Source organism: Echeneis naucrates, chromosome 22 (assembly GCF_900963305.1).
Source record: "Echeneis naucrates chromosome 22, fEcheNa1.1, whole genome shotgun sequence".
In the NCBI taxonomy this organism is placed as follows: domain Eukaryota; kingdom Metazoa; phylum Chordata; class Actinopteri; order Carangiformes; family Echeneidae; genus Echeneis; species Echeneis naucrates.
Genome location: NC_042532.1, coordinates 15,673,696 through 15,696,997, shown reverse-complemented (window position 1 = coordinate 15,696,997; position 23,302 = coordinate 15,673,696). Strand labels below are relative to the sequence as shown.

Here is a 23,302-nt window from a genome sequence, read left to right as displayed (position 1 = left end):
TATCTGAGTGAACAAATCCAAACAGGTAAAGGAGGTGAAATCGTAATGGAAAGCAAACGTGATGCTGACTTTAACTCGTTGAAGGAAAATTATTTATTTACATTTTCTACATATATATCTGTTCATCTACCTCATTTTTTTTAAGTGGATGATGAAAATCTGGGAGGGTGAATGTCATGAGGATATTTCTGAAATATCATCACATCACATAAAAATGAAGAATATGTTAGTAAAGTAATAAACTTGAACGTGACTTTATAGGAAGTGCTTGGTGGGTTTACTGTCAGCTCTGTGTTCAGCGGTCTGTGTCAGAGTCTCTTCCTGCTCTAACAGCTCAGTGTCTCTGCATCTGGCTGAGGGAGGTTTTTGTACCACTACAAATCACTGTGTGAACACAGCAGCACTATTTATGACATGATAACTCTGACAGTAATAAACTGCTGCATCTTCAGTCTGAACTCCACTGATGGTCAAACTGAAGTCAGAGCGGCTTCCACTGCCGCTAAACCGAGCTGGTGTTCCTGATTCAGGTTGGTTTACATATCTTATCAGGAGCTTTGGAGACTGTCCAGATTTCTGTTGGTACCAGAACATGTAATTATTGCCATAAACATCCCGGCTGGTTTTACAGGTCAGAGTGACGGTGGATCCTGGACTGGCTGTCTCTACTGAAGGCTGAGTCACAGTCACCTGACCGCTGCATCCTGCACACAAAAACAAATGTGTCATTTATCAGCAGAAAGAAACGAAGAGAAAAGGCAGCACATCATGTCTGAAATGTTGCTGAGTGAATGAACCTGGAAAACAGCAGCAGGCCAGCGTCCAGATGAGGATGGTGATGAGAGTCATGGTGGTTGTGCTTTCTGCTGTGTTGACTGACAGATCTGAGTCCTGCAGTGTTGAACTCACAGGACTATAAACCTTCTCACTTCACTGGAGGATCAGCTGACGATGCAAAGCCTCCTCTCTATGGAAATGATCTCTCTGCTCTCCACAGACTGAAGGCAACGAGGGACAAACATCAGGAGAAATAATGCTGCTTGGATTTACACTAAATATCATCTTCATCAGAGAGAAGAAAATATTCATATTAGCAGAGCCGCTGAGGATTTAAGGATCAGTTTGTGTCCACTGTGGTTGGTGTGATGTGTCTGTTTGTTGTCTGTTTGTCAAGTTCAACGTAGATGTGTTCGATTCCCATGTTATCTGTTACCATTTAGATTTTATGCAGCTTTGCATCCTTACCTGAACATTTCTTCATTATTTCCCTCACTTGCCGTATTTTGGTTCTTTTGCAAGAGAAATAAACATTTAGTGATTTAATTTCATGTCTGGTTGTCATTTTTTTACTGTGGAGTGTTTCATTTTTACTCGTCCTCAATTTTAACCCCGGATCTTAATGTAAATCTGACTTCTTTTGCTTTGACTGAAATTTTGACTTTTGGAAACTCCATCATTTCTTTGAATGGAAACTTAAAAACTGTCCCATGGAAACAACTATTGTTTCAAAGCATATATATACATATGGTTCATGTATTGCTCCCATTGTGTGAAAAAAGCATCAAAATAATTGTGATACTTTAAATTTTCTTCAGAATTGTGAGCGTTACCATCATTTTTGATGAATGAAAAGCATCAAAAATATCAAGTACATTTTTAATTGTGAAAAACAAAACCTGTCACAGTTTCACATATGGATTCATCTGCAGAATGATTTGGATTTTGTGATTTAGCCACATTTTGGAGATATCTTTAAAGGCATTGTATGTAATTTTAGAATGGGTTCTAATGGTTACTTATAATAATTTGATAAAACTGCTGATGCAAAATTGATTCATGAAATAGTTCATTTTATTTGTATTTTAAACTCCATTGAAAACTAAATTACATAAAATGAAAAGCTTTAGTTGAATATTTAACTCCACTATTCCCTCAAGTTTAATTTATACTGCACATTGAATTCTCTGATTAAACTGACATTACAAATCACACTTCATACCACTTTGGACTGATTGTGTCAACGAGTGAACAACATGTTTTCTGTGTTTCATATGAGAGCTCGCTCTGGCGGGGATCTAGTTCAGATGAAAGGTGTGCAGAAAATACTTCAGTGTGTTCAGCGGAGCAGTCATCCATGTCATCGTCTGCTGCAGAAAGCAACAGCTGCAGCAGAGAAATCTATCTGTGGACCGTCTGTATGAGGTTTTTGTACCACTCTGTATCACTGTGTGAACTCTGGGCCCCTATATACTCCCATACAGTAATAATCTCCTGCATCTTCAGCCTGAAATCTGCTGATCGTCAGAGTGAATCTAGGTTCAGATCCACTGCTGCTGAAATGACTGGGCGTATTAGATCCTGGTTTATTTATTTTATAAAACAGCAGTTTAGGACTCTGGCCAGATCTGAGCAGGTACCAGCTGAGATCATCATCGACTCCTGTACTGGCTGTACAAGTCAGAGAGACACTCTCCCCCAAAGCAACAGCCTTTGTTGCAGGAGACTGAGTCACAGAAGAACTGGCGCCTGAACCTGGAAATGAAACACAGCTTTAACTCAAAATGACAGTAAGGAACACATATAGAGACGGGAATGCATTTAACGGACACTCATCAGATTGAGACTGGAGCCACGTCTCACCTCGAAGAGCGAGCAGCAGCGAGGCCAGCAGTGGGGTCAGTGACATCATCATGGTCCCGAATATCTCTGTCAGAGAGACTGTGCACGCTCATCTGAGTGCTTCTTCTTAAACTGCTGCAGGGGCAGTGACGCACAGCAATCATTCAAAACACAACGTGCACGGTCAAACAAATTCAGGTGTACGTGTGAGGAGAGAACGTGTTTGACTGATTCAACGTGAGAGACTCTGCCTGCCGGGACAGTTACATCAGTGAGGTTAAATCTCTTATCAGGCCGAGGTCACCATAAGATTTGATTTTTCATCGGACTTCATTCAGTCGGTCATCGGGCTCCACTAAATTCCTTTGTGTAGTTTTATTTCAATTCACCTCAGTCGCATGTGAATATTTCCTTCAGAAAACAGCTGATAAGTGTTCATCAGTGATGATGTGTGCCTTTATATGAAACCTGTAACAGTGATGCTGTTGATGTTTCTGTTGCGTCCATAAAGAACTTGATTCAAAGCTGAGACTGTAAATTCATCCGCCTGATTGTTTCCAAAATCGATTCCATGAAAATATTCTCCTGCTGAAGACAAAGCCTTTTCTCTATTTCTTCATGTCACTGTTGTGCTGATATGTTTCAAATGTCAGCGGATTTTGTGTTCACTGTTTTGTACAATGACTTCACTGACTTCAGTCTCTGTGGAACACGTTCGGTGGAGGCACCAAACTCATCAGACACTGTGGACATCATTTATTTATCCACAGTAAGAGATTTCACTTCATGTTGGAAATGTTTCATTTAAGAAATCCAAAGTGAAAAATTAAACGAGGACACTTGTTGAACATGTGAACATGATAAAATATATCACTCTTTTTTCTAATTGATGGTAAAAACTGATTTTATACTTCATTATGTGGTTAAAATCTGAAATTTTGATGAGAGAGAAGACATCAGACTTTAAGTTATCAGGTTTGTAGAGTATTCAAACATCACGTTTCTGCCTCACAATGTTACTTAAGTACAGCACTTTGTTACTTCTAATTTATAGTTTATTTATAATTTATCAGAAATAATGGCTGAATGATTTGATGCTCTCGTGGAGATTCAGATCGACCTGACTGAACTGTAGAAGGTTTGGTTGTTGCTCATATATCAACATTTCATAAAGCCGGTTGTTGGAAGTTTTTAATGTGTATTTGGTGCTTGGTGGGTTTACTGTCAGCTCTGTGTTCAGCGGTCTGTGTCAGAGTCTCTTCCTGCTCTAACAGCTCAGTGTCTCTGCATCTGGCTGAGGGAGGTTTTTGTACGACTACAAATCACTGTGTGAACACAGCAGCACTATTTATGACATGATTACTCTGACAGTGATAAACTGCAGCATCTTCAGTCTGAACTCCACTGATGGTCAAACTGAAGTCAGAGCCGCTTCCACTGCCACTAAACCGATCTGGTGTTTCTGATTCAGGTTGGTTTACATATGTGATCAGGAGCTTTGGAGACTGTCCAGATTTCTGTTGGTACCAGAACATGTAATCATAATCACCATCATTATAAACATCCTCACTGGTTTTACAGGTCAGAGTGACGGTGGATCCTGGACTGGCTGTCTCTACTGAAGGCTGAGTCACAGTCACCTGACCGCTGCATCCTGCACACAAAAACAAATGTGTCATTTATCAGCAGAAAGAAACGAAGAGAAAAGGCAGCACATCATGTCTGAAATGTTGCTGAGTGAATGAACCTGGAAAACAGCAGCAGGCCAGCGTCCAGATGAGGATGGTGATGAGAGTCATGGTGGTTGTGCTTTCTGCTGTGTTGACTGACAGATCTGAGTCCTGCAGTGTTGAACTCACAGGACTATAAACCTTCTCACTTCACTGGAGGATCAGCTGACGATGCAAAGCCTCCTCTCTATGGAAATGATCTCTCTGCTCTCCACAGACTGAAGGCAACGAGGGACAAACATCAGGAGAAATAATGCTGCTTGGATTTACACTAAATATCATCATCAGAGACAAGAAAATATTCATATTAGCGGAGCAGCTGAGGATTTAAGGATCAGTTTGTGTCCACTGTGGTTGGTGTGATGTGTCTGTTTGTTGTCTGTTTGTCGAGTTCAACGTAGATCATTATTTTTATTTGAATGACTCTTAAAATGAATCATTAACATTAAAAAACAACAAGTTCATTCAACCATTTATCAGCTGCTATTAAAGTGTGGAAAATGTGACTTTGTTACAAGGAGACTGTGATCGTTTCTCTGTCAGGTTTAGAAAAGTTCAAGAAAACTGAAGAAATAATCTTCATGTTTCAAATCATTTCAGTTCATATCATGAAACAAACTGTGTAGATGTGAAAAGTAGATATTTTTCTGTGTTATCAGAACAAGCAGAGATTGTTTTCAGTGGATAGATGATTGTTCACAGTGCAGGAGGTTTTTGTACGGCCGCTTAATGAGTTTGTATCACTGTGGAACACTTTTGGTGGAGGAACCAAACTCATCCTTTCCTGTAAGTATCCAAGCTTTCTAATTTCTTCTTCAAAAATGTTTTAAGTGATAATCTACTTCAGAAGGTCATCATCCTAAATTTTATTTTCACGTATTTTAACCGATTTTCATATGTTCCATAATTTGTCTTGATGATTTCTTCGACTCCATTTAATTAAGTGTCACAGATGATTTATGATTACATTTGTGTGAAATTATGTCAAATTTCTCTTTATTCTATCCATTTTAAATTTGCATATTTTCCGTGTGAAATGTGATGTTTTTTTGTAAAAATGTATGTGAGGCACACTGTAACATTTTTAACATTTCATCCTACAGCTTCTTTTTTATATCAAAATTTTAACAAGTGTTAAATATATTACTTAGTTAAATATATCATGTTGACGAGAGAAGTGAGTGACTTTACACATTAATTCAGTCCAGATTTTATTTTGCGTTCACAGTTCGTTGATTTGATGCAGTGAAAAGGAAGCGAAACAAGCAGATGACAAAGTCTTTCACTGTGCACAGATGTGACATTTTCCAACAAAGAAAATCTTTTCAGATCCGACTTATTTAATATCACAGATGATAAAACACATACCAACCTTTAATTTCATGATCACTGTGATATTTTTCCATCAAGCTAAATATCAGCTTATTGTCTCATTGCTGTTGATTCAGAGGGATGCAGACTGACAGATTCATTAATTTGTAGAGAAATTGTTCAAAACATGGCAAATGTATTTATTTGTTCAGCCCCGTGCTGCTTCTCTGTCTGATCACTGTATGATGACTCCCACCTGATCCACAGTCATGTTAACTTCAGTCCTGAATAGTAACTGTGTCCTGTTCAGCTGTGTGACCTTCAGTGGACGTCATTCTGCTCCTTGTGTGTCTCTGCTCTCCCCTCCAGCTGGCTCCATGGTCAGGCCCTCAGTCTCTCTGCTCCCCCCGCCCTCTGAGCAGCTCTCCGGGGGCTCGGCCACCCTGGCCTGCCTCCTGTCTGGCTACTCTCCTGAGGGAGCCGTGGTGAGCTGGGAAGTGGACGGCGTACAGCTGACGGAGGGGGTCCGGACCAGCTCAGAGGAGGAGAAGAGCGGACTGTACAGCAGCAGCAGCATCCTGAGCCTGAGCCGGGAGCGCTGGATGGAAGGAGAGCTGTACTCCTGTAAGGTCCTCCATCATGGTAACAGCCAGATCAAGTCCATTCACAGAAGCCAGTGTGGAGGCAAGAGAGTCTGACTGAAGCCCAGGACAGGAGGTCACTCTGGGGGGAGCAGGAGGAGCTGCTCTGATCAAAATCCATTTTAATGTTGTGTAATGTGTAGAAGAAGGTGAAGCTTTGTGTGTCAGAGAACAGCACTGCTGCAAACAGTTAGAGAGCCACGTGTAGAGCTGAGTGGATGTGACTGTGCTTCATAACTGATAACGTTCATGTCTCCTGCTTTTGCTAATAAAGTTTTAATTCAAAGACAACACGGTGAATTGTTTTGGTGTTTAGTTTTCCGTCTTTGTTGATCTGACTGTAACTGGATCTGGTCTGTAGAGAATGAAAAACCTTGGAGTCAAACAAATGTGTCAAAACTAAAATGACTCCACTTTTCATTATCTGAGTGAACAAATCCAAACAGGTAAAGGAGGTGAAATCGTAATGGAAAGCAAACGTGATGCTGACTTTAACTCGTTTAAGGAAAATTATTTATTTACATTTTCTATATATATATCTGTTCATTTACCTCATTTTTTTTTAAGTGGATGATGAAAATCTGGGAGGGTGAATGTCATGAGGATATTTCTGAAATATCATCACATCACATTAAAATGAAGAATATGTGAGTAAAGTAATAAACTTGAACGTGACTTTATAGGAAGTGCTTGGTGGGTTTACTGTCAGCTCTGTGTTCAGCGGTCTGTGTCAGAGTCTCTTCCTGCTCTAACAGCTCAGTGTCTCTGCATCTGGCTGAGGGAGGTTTTTGTACCACTACAAATCACTGTGTGAACACCCAGTCATCATTTATCTCATGTAAGCTCTGACAGTGATAAACTGCTGCATCTTCAGTCTGAACTCCACTGATGGTCAAACTGAAGTCAGAGCGGCTTCCACTGCCACTAAACCGATCTGGTGTTCCTGATACACGTTGGTTTACATATTTTATCAGGAGCTTTGGAGACTGTCCAGATTTCTGTTGGTACCAGAACATACCCTGATCACCATCGCTCCATCTATAAACATCCCGGCTGGTTTTACAGGTCAGAGTGACGGTGGATCCTGGACTGGCTGTCTTTACTGAAGGCTGAGTCACAGTCACCTGACCGCTGCATCCTGCACACAAAAACAAATGTGTCATTTATCAGCAGAAAGAAACGAAGAGAAAAGGCAGCACATCATGTCTGAAATGTTGCTGAGTGAATGAACCTGGAAAACAGCAGCAGGCCAGCGTCCAGATGAGGATGGTGATGAGAGTCATGGTGGTTGTGCTTTCTGCTGTGTTGACTGACAGATCTGAGTCCTGCAGTGTTGAACTCACAGGACTATAAACCTTCTCACTTCACTGGAGGATCAGCTGACGATGCAAAGCCTCCTCTCTATGGAAATGATCTCTCTGCTCTCCACAGACTGAAGGCAACGAGGGACAAACATCAGGAGAAATAATGCTGCTTGGATTTACACTAAATATCATCATCAGAGACAAGAAAATATTCATATTAGCGGAGCAGCTGAGGATTTAAGGATCAGTTTGTGTCCACTGTGGTTGGTGTGATGTGTCTGTTTGTTGTCTGTTTGTCGAGTTCAACGTAGATCATTATTTTTATTTGAATGACTCTTAAAATGAATCATTAACATTAAAAAACAACAAGTTCATTCAACCATTTATCAGCTGCTATTAAACTGTGGAAAATGTGACTTTGTTACAAGGAGACTGTGATCGTTTCTCTGTCAGGTTTAGAAAAGTTCAAGAAAACTGAAGAAATAATCTTCATGTTTCAAATCATTTCAGTTCATATCATGAAACAAACTGTGTAGATGTGAAAAGTAGATATTTTTCTGTGTTATCAGAACAAGCAGAGATTGTTTTCAGTGGATAGATGATTGTTCACAGTGCAGGAGGTTTTTGTACGGCCGCTTAATGAGTTTGTATCACTGTGGTGGACTTTTGGTGGAGGAACCAAACTCATCCTTTCCTGTAAGTATCCAAGCTTTCTAATTTCTTCTTCAAAAATGTTTTAAGTGATAATCTACTTCAGAAGGTCATCATCCTAAATTTTATTTTCACGTATTTTAACCAATTTTCATATTTTCCATAATTTGTCTTGATGATTTCTTCGACTCCATTTAATTAAGTGTCACAGATGATTTATGATTAAATTTGTGTGAAATTATGTCAAATTTCTCTTTATTCTATCCATTTTAAATTTGCATATTTTCCGTGTGAAATGTGATGTTTTTTTGTAAAAATGTATGTGAGGCACACTGTAACATTTTTAACATTTCATCCTACAGCTTCTTTTTTATATCAAAATTTTAACAAGTGTTAAATATATTACTTAGTTAAATATATCATGTTGACGAGAGAAGTGAGTGACTTTACACATTAATTCAGTCCAGATTTTATTTTGCGTTCACAGTTCGTTGATTTGATGTAGTGAAAAGGAAGCGAAACAAGCAGATGACAAAGTCTTTCACTGTGCACAGATGTGACATTTTCCAACAAAGAAAATCTTTTCAGATCCGACTTATTTAATATCACACATTATAAAACGCATACCAACCTTTAATTTCATGATCACTGTGATATTTTTCCATCAAGCTAAATATCAGCTTATTGTCTCATTGCTGTTGATTCAGAGGGATGCAGACTGACAGTCATTCATTTGTAGAGAAATTGTTCAAAACATGGCAAATGTATTTATTTGTTCAGCCCCGTGCTGCTTCTCTGTCTGATCACTGTATGATGACTCCCACCTGATCCACAGTCATGTTAACTTCAGTCCTGAATAGTAACTGTGTCCTGTTCAGCTGTGTGACCTTCAGTGGACGTCATTCTGCTCCTTGTGTGTCTCTGCTCTCCCCTCCAGCTGGCTCCATGGTCAGGCCCTCAGTCTCTCTGCTCCCCCCGCCCTCTGAGCAGCTCTCCGGGGGCTCGGCCACCCTGGCCTGCCTCCTGTCTGGCTACTCTCCTGAGGGAGCCGTGGTGAGCTGGGAGGTGGACGGCGTACAGCTGACGGAGGGGGTCCGGACCAGCTCAGAGGAGGAGAAGAGCGGACTGTACAGCAGCAGCAGCATCCTGAGCCTGAGCCGGGAGCGCTGGATGGAAGGAGAGCTGTACTCCTGTAAGGTCCTCCATCATGGTAACAGCCAGATCAAGTCCATTCACAGAAGCCAGTGTGGAGGCAAGAGAGTCTGACTGAAGCCCAGGACAGGAGGTCACTCTGGGGGGAGCAGGAGGAGCTGCTCTGATCAAAATCCATTTTAATGTTGTGTAATGTGTAGAAGAAGGTGAAGCTTTGTGTGTCAGAGAACAGCACTGCTGCAAACAGTTAGAGAGCCACGTGTAGAGCTGAGTGGATGTGACTGTGCTTCATAACTGATAACGTTCATGTCTCCTGCTTTTGCTAATAAAGTTTTAATTCAAAGACAACATGGTGAATTGTTTTGGTGTTTAGTTTTCCATCTTTGTTAATCTGACTGTAACTGGATCTGGTCTGTAGAGAATGAAAAACCTTGGAGTCAAACAAATGTGTCAAAACTAAAATGACTCCACTTTTTATTATCTGAGTGAACAAATCCAAACAGGTAAAGGAGGTGAAATCGTAATGGAAAGCAAACGTGATGCTGACTTTAACTCGTTGAAGGAAAATTATTTATTTACATTTTCTACATATATATCTGTTCATCTACCTCATTTTTTTTAAGTGGATGATGAAAATCTGGGAGGGTGAATGTCATGAGGATATTTCTGAAATATCATCACATCACATAAAAATGAAGAATATGTTAGTAAAGTAATAAACTTGAACGTGACTTTATAGGAAGTGCTTGGTGGGTTTACTGTCAGCTCTGTGTTCAGCGGTCTGTGTCAGAGTCTCTTCCTGCTCTAACAGCTCAGTGTCTCTGCATCTGGCTGAGGGAGGTTTTTGTACCACTACAAATCACTGTGTGAACACAGCAGCACTATTTATCTCATGATAACTCTGACAGTAATAAACTGCTGCATCTTCAGTCTGAACTCCATTGATGGTCAAACTGAAGTCAGAGCGGCTTCCACTGCCGCTAAACCGAGCTGGTGTTCCTGATTCAGGTTGGTTTGCAAATTTTATCAGGAGCTTTGGAGACTGTCCAGATTTCTGTTGGTACCAGAACATGTAATTATTGCCATAAACATCCCGGCTGGTTTTACAGGTCAGAGTGACGGTGGATCCTGGACTGGCTGTCTCTACTGAAGGCTGAGTCACAGTCACCTGACCGCTGCATCCTGCACACAAAAACAAATGTGTCATTTATCAGCAGAAAGAAACGAAGAGAAAAGGCAGCACATCATGTCTGAAATGTTGCTGAGTGAATGAACCTGGAAAACAGCAGCAGGCCAGCGTCCAGATGAGGATGGTGATGAGAGTCATGGTGGTTGTGCTTTCTGCTGTGTTGACTGACAGATCTGAGTCCTGCAGTGTTGAACTCACAGGACTATAAACCTTCTCACTTCACTGGAGGATCAGCTGACGATGCAAAGCCTCCTCTCTATGGAAATGATCTCTCTGCTCTCCACAGACTGAAGGCAACGAGGGACAAACATCAGGAGAAATAATGCTGCTTGGATTTACACTAAATATCATCTTCATCAGAGAGAAGAAAATATTCATATTAGCAGAGCCGCTGAGGATTTAAGGATCAGTTTGTGTCCACTGTGGTTGGTGTGATGTGTCTGTTTGTTGTCTGTTTGTCAAGTTCAATGTAGATGTGTTCGATTCCCGTGTTATCTGTTACCATTTAGATTTTATGCAGCTTTGCATCCTTACCTGAACATTTCTTCATTATTTCCCTCACTTGCCGTATTTTGGTTCTTTTGCAAGAGAAATAAACATTTAGTGATTTAATTTCATGTCTGGTTGTCATTTTTTTTACTGTGGAGTGTTTCATTTTTACTCGTCCTCAATTTTAACCCCGGATCTTAATGTAAATCTGACTTCTTTTGCTTTGACTGAAATTTTGACTTTTGGAAACTCCATCATTTCTTTGAATGGAAACTTAAAAACTGTCCCATGGAAACAACTATTGTTTCAAAGCATATATATACATATGGTTCATGTATTGCTCCCATTGTGTGAAAAAAGCATCAAAATAATTGTGATACTTTAAATTTTCTTCAGAATTGTGAGCGTTACCATCATTTTTGATGAATGAAAAGCATCAAAAATATCAAGTACATTTTTAATTGTGAAAAACAAAACCTGTCACAGTTTCACATATGGATTCATCTGCAGAATGATTTGGATTTTGTGATTTAGCCACATTTTGGAGATATCTTTAAAGCCATTGTATGTAATTTTAGAATGGGTTCTAATGGTTACTTATAATAATTTGATAAAACTGCTGATGCAAAATTGATTCATGAAATAGTTCATTTTATTTGTATTTTAAACTCCATTGAAAACTAAATTACATAAAATGAAAAGCTTTAGTTGAATATTTAACTCCACTATTCCCTCAAGTTTAATTTATACTGCACATTGAATTCTCTGATTAAACTGACATTACAAATCACACTTCATACCACTTTGGACTGATTGTGTCAACGAGTGAACAACATGTTTTCTGTGTTTCATATGAGAGCTCGCTCTGGCGGGGATCTAGTTCAGATGAAAGGTGTGCAGAAAATACTTCAGTGTGTTCAGCGGAGCAGTCTTCCATGTCATCGTCTGCTGCAGAAAGCAACAGCTGCAGCAGAGAAATCTATCTGTGGACCATCTGTATGAGGTTTTTGTACCACTCTGTATCACTGTGTGAACTCTGGGCCCCTATATACTCCCATACAGTAATAATCTCCTGCATCTTCAGCCTGAAATCTGCTGATCGTCAGAGTGAATCTAGGTTCAGATCCACTGCTGCTGAAATGACTGGGCGTATTAGATCCTGGTTTATTTATTTTATAAAACAGCAGTTTAGGACTCTGGCCAGATCTGAGCAGGTACCAGCTGAGATCATCATCGACTCCTGTACTGGCTGTACAAGTCAGAGAGACACTCTCCCCCAAAGCAACAGCCTTTGTTGCAGGAGACTGAGTCACAGAAGAACTGGCGCCTGAACCTGGAAATGAAACACAGCTTTAACTCAAAATGACAGTAAGGAACACATATAGAGACGGGAATGCATTTAACGGACACTCATCAGATTGAGACTGGAGCCACGTCTCACCTCGAAGAGCGAGCAGCAGCGAGGCCAGCAGTGGGGTCAGTGACATCATCATGGTCCCGAATATCTCTGTCAGAGAGACTGTGCACGCTCATCTGAGTGCTTCTTCTTAAACTGCTGCAGGGGCAGTGACGCACAGCAATCATTCAAAACACAACGTGCACGGTCAAACAAATTCAGGTGTACGTGTGAGGAGAGAACGTGTTTGACTGATTCAACGTGAGAGACTCTGCCTGCCGGGACAGTTACATCAGTGAGGTTAAATCTCTTATCAGGCCGAGGTCACCATAAGATTTGATTTTTCATCGGACTTCATTCAGTCGGTCATCGGGCTCCACTAAATTCCTTTGTGTAGTTTTATTTCAATTCACCTCAGTCGCATGTGAATATTTCCTTCAGAAAACAGCTGATAAGTGTTCATCAGTGATGATGTGTGCCTTTATATGAAACCTGTAACAGCGATGCTGTTGATGTTTCTGTGGCGTCCATAAAGAACTTGATTCAAAGCTGAGACTGTAAATTCATCCGCCTGATTGTTTCCAAAATCGATTCCATGAAAATATTCTCCTGCTGAAGACAAAGCCTTTTCTCTATTTCTTCATGTCACTGTTGTGCTGATATGTTTCAAATGTCAGCGGATTTTGTGTTCATTGTTTTGTACAATGACTTCACTGACTTCAATCTCTGTGGAACACGTTCGGTGGAGGCACCAAACTCATCAGACACTGTGGACATCATTTATTTATCCACAGTAAGAGATTTCACTTCATGTTGGAAATGTTTCATTTAAGAAATCCAAAGTGAAAAATTAAACGAGGACACTTGTTGAACATGTGAACATGATAAAATATATCACTCTTTTTTCTAATTGATGGTGAAAACTGATTTTATACTTCATTATGTGGTTAAAATCTGAAATTTTGATGAGAGAGAAGACATCAGACTTTAAGTTATCCGGTTTGTAGAGTATTCAAACATCACGTTTCTGCCTCACAATGTTACTTAAGTACAGCACTTTGTTACTTCTAATTTATAGTTTATTTATAATTTATCAGAAATAATGGCTGAATGATTTGATGCTCTCGTGGAGATTCAGATCGACCTGACTGAACTGTAGAAGGTTTGGTTGTTGCTCATATATCAACATTTCATAAAGCCGGTTGTTGGAAGTTTTTAATGTGTATTTGGTGCTTGGTGGGTTTACTGTCAGCTCTGTGTTCAGCGGTCTGTGTCAGAGTCTCTTCCTGCTCTAACAGCTCAGTGTCTCTGCATCTGGCTGAGGGAGGTTTTTGTACCACTACAAATCACTGTGTGAACACAGCAGCACTATTTATGTAATGATTACTCTGACAGTGATAAACTGCTGCATCTTCAGTCTGAACTCCACTGATGGTCAAACTGAAGTCAGAGCCGCTTCCACTGCCACTAAACCGATCTGGTGTTCCTGATTCAGGTTGGTTTACATATGTGATCAGGAGCTTTGGAGACTGTCCAGTTTTCTGTTGGTACCAGAACATGTAATCATCATCACCATCATTATAAACATCCTCACTGGTTTTACAGGTCAGAGTGACGGTGGATCCTGGACTGGCTGTCTCTACTGAAGGCTGAGTCACAGTCACCTGACCGCTGCATCCTGCACACAAAAACAAATGTGTCATTTATCAGCAGAAAGAAACGAAGAGAAAAGGCAGCACATCATGTCTGAAATGTTGCTGAGTGAATGAACCTGGAAAACAGCAGCAGGCCAGCGTCCAGATGAGGATGGTGATGAGAGTCATGGTGGTTGTGCTTTCTGCTGTGTTGACTGACAGATCTGAGTCCTGCAGTGTTGAACTCACAGGACTATAAACCTTCTCACTTCACTGGAGGATCAGCTGACGATGCAAAGCCTCCTCTCTATGGAAATGATCTCTCTGCTCTCCACAGACTGAAGGCAACGAGGGACAAACATCAGGAGAAATAATGCTGCTTGGATTTACACTAAATATCATCATCAGAGACAAGAAAATATTCATATTAGCGGAGCAGCTGAGGATTTAAGGATCAGTTTGTGTCCACTGTGGTTGGTGTGATGTGTCTGTTTGTTGTCTGTTTGTCGAGTTCAACGTAGATCATTATTTTTATTTGAATGACTCTTAAAATGAATCATTAACATTAAAAAACAACAAGTTCATTCAACCATTTATCAGCTGCTATTAAAGTGTGGAAAATGTGACTTTGTTACAAGGAGACTGTGATCGTTTCTCTGTCAGGTTTAGAAAAGTTCAAGAAAACTGAAGAAATAATCTTCATGTTTCAAATCATTTCAGTTCATATCATGAAACAAACTGTGTAGATGTGAAAAGTAGATATTTTTCTGTGTTATTAGAACAAGCAGAGATTGTTTTCAGTGGATAGATGATTGTTCACAGTGCAGGAGGTTTTTGTACAGCCGCTTAATGAGTTTGTATCACTGTGGAACACTTTTGGTGGAGGAACCAAACTCATCCTTTCCTGTAAGTATCCAAGCTTTCTAATTTCTTCTTCAAAAATTTTTTAAGTGATAATCTACTTCAGAAGGTCATCATCCTAAATTTTATTTTCACGTATTTTAACCAATTTTCATATTTTCCATAATTTGTCTTGATGATTTCTTCGACTCCATTTAATTAAGTGTCACAGATGATTTATGATTAAATTTGTGTGAAATTATGTCAAATTTCTCTTTATTCTATCCATTTTAAATTTGCATATTTTCCGTGTGAAATGTGATGTTTTTTGTAAAAATGTATGTGAGGCACACTGTAACATTTTTAACATTTCATCCTACACCTTCTTTTTTATATCAAAATTTTAACAAGTGTTAAATATATTACTTAGTTAAATATATCATGTTGACGAGAGAAGTGAGCGACTTTACACATTAATTCAGTCCAGATTTTATTTTGCGTTCACAGTTCGTTGATTTGATGTAGTGAAAAGGAAGTGAAACAAGCAGATGACAAAGTCTTTCACTGTGCACAGATGTGACATTTTCCAACAAAGAAAATCTTTTCAGATCCGACTTATTTAATATCACACATTATAAAACGCATACTAACCTTTAATTTCATGATCACTGTGATATTTTTCCATCAAGCTAAATATCAGCTTATTGTCTCATTGCTGTTGATTCAGAGGGATGCAGACTGACAGATTCATTCATTTGTAGAGAAATTGTTCAAAACATGGCAAATGTATTTATTTGTTCAGCCCCGTGCTGCTTCTCTGTCTGATCACTGTATGATGACTCCCACCTGATCCACAGTCATGTTAACTTCAGTCCTGAATAGTAACTGTGTCCTGTTCAGCTGTGTGACCTTCAGTGGACGTCATTCTGCTCCTTGTGTGTCTCTGCTCTCCCCTCCAGCTGGCTCCATGGTCAGGCCCTCAGTCTCTCTGCTCCCCCCGCCCTCTGAGCAGCTCTCCGGGGGCTCGGCCACCCTGGCCTGCCTCCTGTCTGGCTACTCTCCTGAGGGAGCCGTGGTGAGCTGGGAGGTGGACGGCGTACAGCTGACGGAGGGGGTCCGGACCAGCTCAGAGGAGGAGAAGAGCGGACTGTACAGCAGCAGCAGCATCCTGAGCCTGAGCCGGGAGCGCTGGATGGAAGGAGAGCTGTACTCCTGTAAGGTCCTCCATCATGGTAACAGCCAGATCAAGTCCATTCACAGAAGCCAGTGTGGAGGCAAGAGAGTCTGACTGAAGCCCAGGACAGGAGGTCACTCTGGGGGGAGCAGGAGGAGCTGCTCTGATCAAAATCCATTTTAATGTTGTGTAATGTGTAGAAGAAGGTGAAGCTTTGTGTGTCAGAGAACAGCACTGCTGCAAACAGTTAGAGAGCCACGTGTAGAGCTGAGTGGATGTGACTGTGCTTCATAACTGATAACGTTCATGTCTCCTGCTTTTGCTAATAAAGTTTTAATTCAAAGACAACACGGTGAATTGTTTTGGTGTTTAGTTTTCCGTCTTTGTTGATCTGACTGTAACTGTATCTGGTCTGTAGAGAATGAAAAACCTTGGAGTCAAACAAATGTGTCAAAACTAAAATGACTCCACTTTTCATTATCTGAGTGAACAAATCCAAACAGGTAAAGGAGGTGAAATCGTAATGGAAAGCAAACGTGATGCTGACTTTAACTTGTTTAAGGAAAATTATTTATTTACATTTTCTACATATATATCTGTTCATCTGTCACCTTTTTTAAGTGGATGATGAAAATCTGGGAGGGTGAATGTCATGAGGATATTTCTGAAATATCATCACATCACATAAAAATGAAGAATATGTTAGTAAAGTAATAAACTTGAACGTGACTTTATAGGAAGTGCTTGGTGGGTTTACTGTCAGCTCTGTGTTCAGCGGTCTGTGTCAGAGTCTCTTCCTGCTCTAACAGCTCAGTGTCTCTGCATCTGGCTGAGGGAGGTTTTTGTACCACTACAAATCACTGTGTGAACACATCAGCACTATTTATGACATGATAACTCTGACAGTGATAAACTGCTGCATCTTCAGTCTGAACTCCACTGATGGTCAAACTGAAGTCAGAGCGGCTTCCACTGCCGCTAAACCGAGCTGGTGTTCCTGATACACGTTGGTTTACATATCTTATCAGGAGCTTTGGAGACTGTCCAGATTTCTGTTGGTACCAGAACATGTAATTATTGCCATAAACATCCCGGCTGGTTTTACAGGTCAGAGTGACGGTGGATCCTGGACTGGCTGTCTCTACTGAAGGCTGAGTCACAGTCACCTGACCGCTGCATCCTGCACACAAAAACAAATGTGTCATTTATCAGCAGAAAGAAACGAAGAGAAAAGGCAGCACATCATGTCTGAAATGTTGCTGAGTGAATGAACCTGGAAAACAGCAGCAGGCCAGCGTCCAGATGAGGATGGTGATGAGAGTCATGGTGGTTGTGCTTTCTGCTGTGTTGACTGACAGATCTGAGTCCTGCAGTGTTGAACTCACAGGACTATAAACCTTCTCACTTCACTGGAGGATCAGCTGACGATGCAAAGCCTCCTCTCTATGGAAATGATCTCTCTGCTCTCCACAGACTGAAGGCAACGAGGGACAAACATCAGGAGAAATAATGCTGCTTGGATTTACACTAAATATCATCTTCATCAAAGAGAAGAAAATATTCATAGCAGCTGAGGATTTAAGGATCAGTTTGTGTCCTCTGTGGTTGGTGTGATGTGTCTGTTTGTTGTCTGTTTGTCGAGTTCAACGTAGATCATTATTTTTATTTGAATGACTCTTAAAATGAATCATTAACATTAAAAAACAACATGTTCATTCAACCATTTATCAGCTGCTATTAAAGTGTGGAAAATGTGACTTTGTTACAAGGAGACTGTGATCGTTTCTCTGTCAGGTTTAGAAAAGTTCAAGAAAACTGAAGAAATAATCTTCTTGTTTCAAATCATTTCAGTTCATATCATGAAACAAACTGTGTAGATGTGAAAAGTAGATATTTTTCTGTGTTATCAGAACAAGCAGAGATTGTTTTCAGTGGATAGATGATTGTTCACAGTGCAGGAGGTTTTTGTACGGCCGCTTAATGAGTTTGTATCACTGTGGTGGACTTTTGGTGGAGGAACCAAACTCATCGTGGACTGTAAGTACCAGTGATTTTCATTTTGCTAAAGTTTTATCTTTTTTAAGTTTATTTAACATTTTGAAGTCCATTGTGATTCAGCTCAGTTCTCAAATGTTGATCATTTTCGTTTTTGTAAAAGTTGTGTTATACAGAAAAGCTGATCTCAGTCTGATGAACTATTTTCTGCCTCAAAATGTTTCGAAACGTAAATTTTACATTTAAAACAAAACCGTTGAAATGAGATTTTCGCTTCACTTTGAAAAACAACATGACATAAATATATTTTATGTGTAAAAGCGGCTCGGCTCTGTGTTCACGGTTCATTCCTTTTACACGTAGAGAAAAGGAAGTGAAAGAGACAGATGACAAAGGTTGGAACTGTTTTCTCATCAGAGTTTCAGCTCGGTCACTTTAAACTATCTTCATCAGTCCAGTTTGTTTCAGTTGCTCTGACTCTTGAATGGTGTGTCTGATGCTGAGTGATTTATGAGATGTTGTTGTGTTTCATTTGATCAGTGCAGTAAATGAGCAGTACGTCTGCTTTCTTTATCAACAAGCCTTCATTCTCCTTCCTTTATCTTTCCTCCACCTCTCTCTCCTCCAGTGGGGGTGGTGCGGCCCATCCTGACCGTCTTCCCCCCCTCCAGAGAGAAGCTGCAGCAGGGTGATGCTACTCTGGTGTGTCTGGCCAACGGGGGCTTCCCCTCAGCCTGGAGGCTGGGCTGGAAGGTGGGGGGCAGCAGCAGCTCCTCGGGGGTGTCAAATAGCCCCGAGGTCCTGGGGAGCGACGGCCGCTACAGGTGGAGCAGCACCCTGAGCCTCTCTGAAGACCAGTGGAGGAAGGCGGGCTCAGTGAGCTGTGAGGCCATTCTGAATGGACACAGTCCTGTCACTCAAACCCTGGAGCCTGACCGCTGCTCCGAGTAGAGCTTCAGCATCACTTCCTGTCTGGAGACGATGCTGCTTCTTTGATGGAGATCTTCGTGAAGCTGCTCATCTCTTCTCGCCACACATTTCTTTCTTTAGATGCCCACGTTGTCTGTAGCTGTTCAATTCCCGTGTTATCTGTTACCATTTAGATTTTATGCAGCTTTGCATCCTTACCTGAACATTTCTTCATTATTTCCCTCACATGCTGTATTTTGGTTCTTTTGCAAGAGAAATAAACATTTAGTGATTTAATTTCATGTCTGGTTGTCATTTTTTTTTACTGTGGATTATTTCATTTTTACTTTTGTCCTCCATTTTAACCCTGGATGTTAACGATAACCTGATTTTTACGCTTTGACTGAAATTTTGACTTTTGGAAACACCATCATTTCTTTGAATGGAAACTTAAAAACCGTCCCATGGAAACAACTATTGTTTCAAAGCATATATATACATATGGATCATCTGTTGCTCCCATGGTGTGGAAAACAGCATCAAAATAATTGTGATAATTTAGATTTTCTTCATAATTGTGAGTGTTACCATAATTTTTCATGAATGAAAAGTATAAAAATTATTTGGCTGAATGATTTGATGATCTCGTGGAGATTCAGATCGACCTGACTGAACTGTAGAAGGTTTGGTTGTTGCTCATATATCAACATTTCATAAAGCCGGTTGTTGGAAGTTTTTAATGTGTATTTGGTGCTTGGTGGGTTTACTGTCAGCTCTGTGTTCAGCGGTCTGTGTCAGAGTCTCTTCCTGCTCTAACAGCTCAGTGTCTCTGCATCTGGCTGAGGGAGGTTTTTGTACGACTACAAATCACTGTGTGAACACAGCAGCACTATTTATCTCATGATAACTCTGACAGTAATAAACTGCTGCATCTTCAGTCTGAACTCCACTGATGGTCAAACTGAAGTCAGAGCGGCTTCCACTGCCACTAAACCGAGCTGGTGTTCCTGATACACGTTGGTTTACATATTTTATCAGGAGCTTTGGAGACTGTCCAGTTTTCTGTTGGTACCAGAACATGTAATCATCATCATCATCATCATTATAAACATCCTGGCTGGTTTTACAGGTCAGAGTGACGGTGGATCCTGGACTGGCTGTCTCTACTGAAGGCTGAGTCACAGTCACCTGACCGCTGCATCCTGCACACAAAAACAAATGTGTCATTTATCAGCAGAAAGAAACGAAGAGAAAAGGCAGCACATCATGTCTGAAATGTTGCTGAGTGAATGAACCTGGAAAACAGCAGCAGGCCAGCGTCCAGATGAGGATGGTGATGAGAGTCATGGTGGTTGTGCTTTCTGCTGTGTTGACTGACAGATCTGAGTCCTGCAGTGTTGAACTCACAGGACTATAAACCTTCTCACTTCACTGGAGGATCAGCTGACGATGCAAAGCCTCCTCTCTATGGAAATGATCTCTCTGCTCTCCACAGACTGAAGGCAACGAGGGACAAACATCAGGAGAAATAATGCTGCTTGGATTTACACTAAATATCATCTTCATCAGAGAGAAGAAAATATTCATATTAGCGGAGCAGCTGAGGATTTAAGGATCAGTTTGTATCCACTGTGGTTGGTGTGATTTGATTTGATTTGATCGTTTCTCTGTCACGTTCAGAAAAGTTCAACAACACTGTAGAAATAATCTTTATTTAAAGTGGAAATATTAAAATTAATTGGAATGCTTTTTGCCATTTCCGTCACTGTTTTCTTAATATTCAATCGGTAAATTTTGATTTTATTTCATGTGAATTATATGAGTTCAGTAGTTCACTGGCCCAGTTTTCCTCCTCAGTAACTTTCTGTTCCTGCAGCAGACTGTTTTCACTTCAGTTAGACTGAGGGAAGTTTTTTTCCAGCCCTGTGTAAACGCTCCATCTCTGTGGAAGCCCAGACGGCGGTAATCTCCAACAGCTTCAGCTTGAACATCACTGATGGCTAAAGTGTAATGAGAATCAGAGAATCAGATGTACTGCCTCTGATCCGAGACAGAGTTCCTGAGTTTGGAGTTGATGCGTGGTATATAAGAAGTTTTGGATCCTCTCCAGGTTTCTGAAGGTCCCATCTGAGATCAGAACCAATATTTGAAGTCCCTCCAAGATGAACACAACTTCAATTAATCAGTCTGGGTCAGAAATTTGTCTTCAAAAGACTGTTGAATGACAATGGGAATAAAAATCTTAACATTCTGTCATTTAAATTTTAATACAATAGTTTAAAAATAAGTCAAAATAATAAACTAAATAAGAGGGAAGTTCCACTCACTCCAAATATTAATATATGATATGAGATAAATGTTAGACCTTCTCACCCTCAGAAAACCCAACAGGACAAGCATCAGTTATCCTGATGCAGTTTTCAGCGTGTGCACAACAATGGTTCAAACTGTGACCGTGACAGAACTCAAAGCGTTCAGAGCAGCGATGCATAAAAGTCATGCAAAGCACATGTGGGCCCACCTGTCCTCATGAAACTGAGAGGGGCAGATGAGGTGGAGTGAGAGCAGGTTTTATTTCCATGCAAACTCTTTCAGCTCATGGAGAAACTTTAGACTTTCTGTTCCTCATCTCTCTGCTCTTTCTGTCTTTGCAAAGCCGCCAAAAACCTTTGTGCTCATCGGCAAGTGCACACTGTCCTCTGCTGACGCTTCAGCTTCATAACAACCTCGTATTGGCATGATGTTGATTTATTATAATGTGGTCAAACATTTTCAAGAGCATGTTACATCAATCAGTCAACACAGCTGTGGTTTAAGATATTTACCTGTTCTTATCAGACGCAGAAAGCGATGAGTAAAGAGCTTATTTCAGCTTTTATGGATTTTTAAAAAGGATAAAAGGCAGTGGGTGGTGAGAATTGAGGGGTAGGGGGGTAATTGGGTGTTGGGGAGGAGAGTGAAAGGAGTAGAGTAAAGCATATTGGGCATTGGAGGGGGGTGTCAGCAGGTATAGGGATTGGGGTAGATTTGGGAGGAGGTAAACCAACTCAGCAGTGAAAACTTTACTTCGTTTTCTCGCCACCTCATGGAAAATATTAAAGCATGTGTACTGTTAAACACTCAAAATAATCCATCCAATGTGTGCGATCAATGTAAAGCTTTAAAACTCTGCAGAGTGGAATTGAAGCAACATGGAGTCTTTCCTGAGCACAAACGCCTGCCTGCCTGTGGTGGCAGCAGCTCAGCCATCCAGTCCAAGCCAAGAGACTGGGCACTATCCATACCAATAAACTCAAAGTCAAAGAAGGCCCACAGTTTTCTCAGACACCTCAGACACCCCCCCCAGCCCTCCACCTCCTTCTTGAACTCCTCATCTAGAGTCTTGTATCTGCTCACGCTTGGCTTCAGTTCAGCCTCTGCGAGGCTCAGATGCGATGAAAAGCTCAATTTCTCCTCAATGAGTTTTGATCTCCCTTCTGATAGTGCTGATGTCTTTGTCCTTTCTCTGTGATCTTCACCTGCAGCTGGCTCAGCTTTCTCTCATCATGGTCCCATTTGTGGCCTTTAGGGCCTTCTCCAAATCACTGATGCTCTTTGACCATGTGCAGCTTTCTCCCCAGCATCCACTGCAGGCAGCGATTGGCATGAACCGGTTTTTTCGTTTCTCTCCTGCAGGCTGGCAACCTGCTCAGTCTCAGTGCAGCATTTTCTGAGGCCAGTCTGATATTGTGATCCTCAGCTAAGAGATGGACTTGTCTGAGGGAGTACACGTCTGAGCTGGGAGGCCTGCAAGTGGCACGTAATGCTGTCGTCCTCTAGTGGTGCCAGTCTGCAACTTACCAGAGGCCTGAAATAAATGAACATACAAGTGTTTGGATAAAACTACTCCCATCATCATGGGTGGAAGAAAAACCCTGATAAAGTGTTTCCCTAATATAAAAAAAATGCATAAAAAGGTCTTGAAAATGCTTTAGAATGACTGAATAAATGTTTGTGATGAATAAATTGTGGGACGTGCATGACTTTGGCTTTGAATTTACTAGCCTCTTCTTTTTCCCTATTCCACAAATAAAGCCACCAAAGAACAGAGCAGCTACTAGCAAACATAAACCCACTGGTTGCCAGTTTCGACGTCAGGGCTCCTAAACTGGCAACCACCGAACAGTGCTGCCCTTCGGTTAAAGCTCAGTCCAGCCAAAAAGATGGCACACTAATTCATCCAGTGCACTTCAAAGGGGCTTATTTTGATTAAGAAATATTTTATAAGC

The 23,302-nt window shown here is 40.8% G+C and overlaps 4 gene segments (V, D, J or C); 3 read left to right on the top strand and 1 right to left on the bottom strand.

Moving 5' to 3' along the window:
* Positions 1–366: 366 nt before the first annotated feature.
* On the bottom strand, positions 367–899 carry LOC115036435 (Ig kappa chain V-VI region NQ5-61.1.2-like). The segment is given in 2 exon segments: positions 367–704; positions 798–899. Coding segments are annotated over 2 exon segments (375 nt in total).
* Positions 900–5,158: 4,259 nt separating this feature from the next.
* LOC115036429 (Ig lambda-2 chain C region-like) lies at positions 5,159–6,592 on the top strand. The segment is given in 1 exon segment: positions 5,159–6,592. A coding segment is annotated over 1 exon segment (429 nt).
* Positions 6,593–6,767: 175 nt separating this feature from the next.
* On the top strand, positions 6,768–9,756 carry LOC115036209 (Ig lambda-2 chain C region-like). The segment is given in 3 exon segments: positions 6,768–6,780; positions 8,218–8,301; positions 9,194–9,756. Coding segments are annotated over 3 exon segments (426 nt in total).
* A 3,449-nt stretch (positions 9,757–13,205) lies between these two features.
* On the top strand, positions 13,206–16,478 carry LOC115036208 (Ig lambda-2 chain C region-like; the record flags this gene model as incomplete). The annotated part of the segment is given in 2 exon segments: positions 13,206–13,251; positions 15,916–16,478. Coding segments are annotated over 2 exon segments (375 nt in total), but the record flags the coding sequence as incomplete, so codon positions are not given.
* Between the last annotated feature and the right edge of the window lie 6,824 nt (positions 16,479–23,302).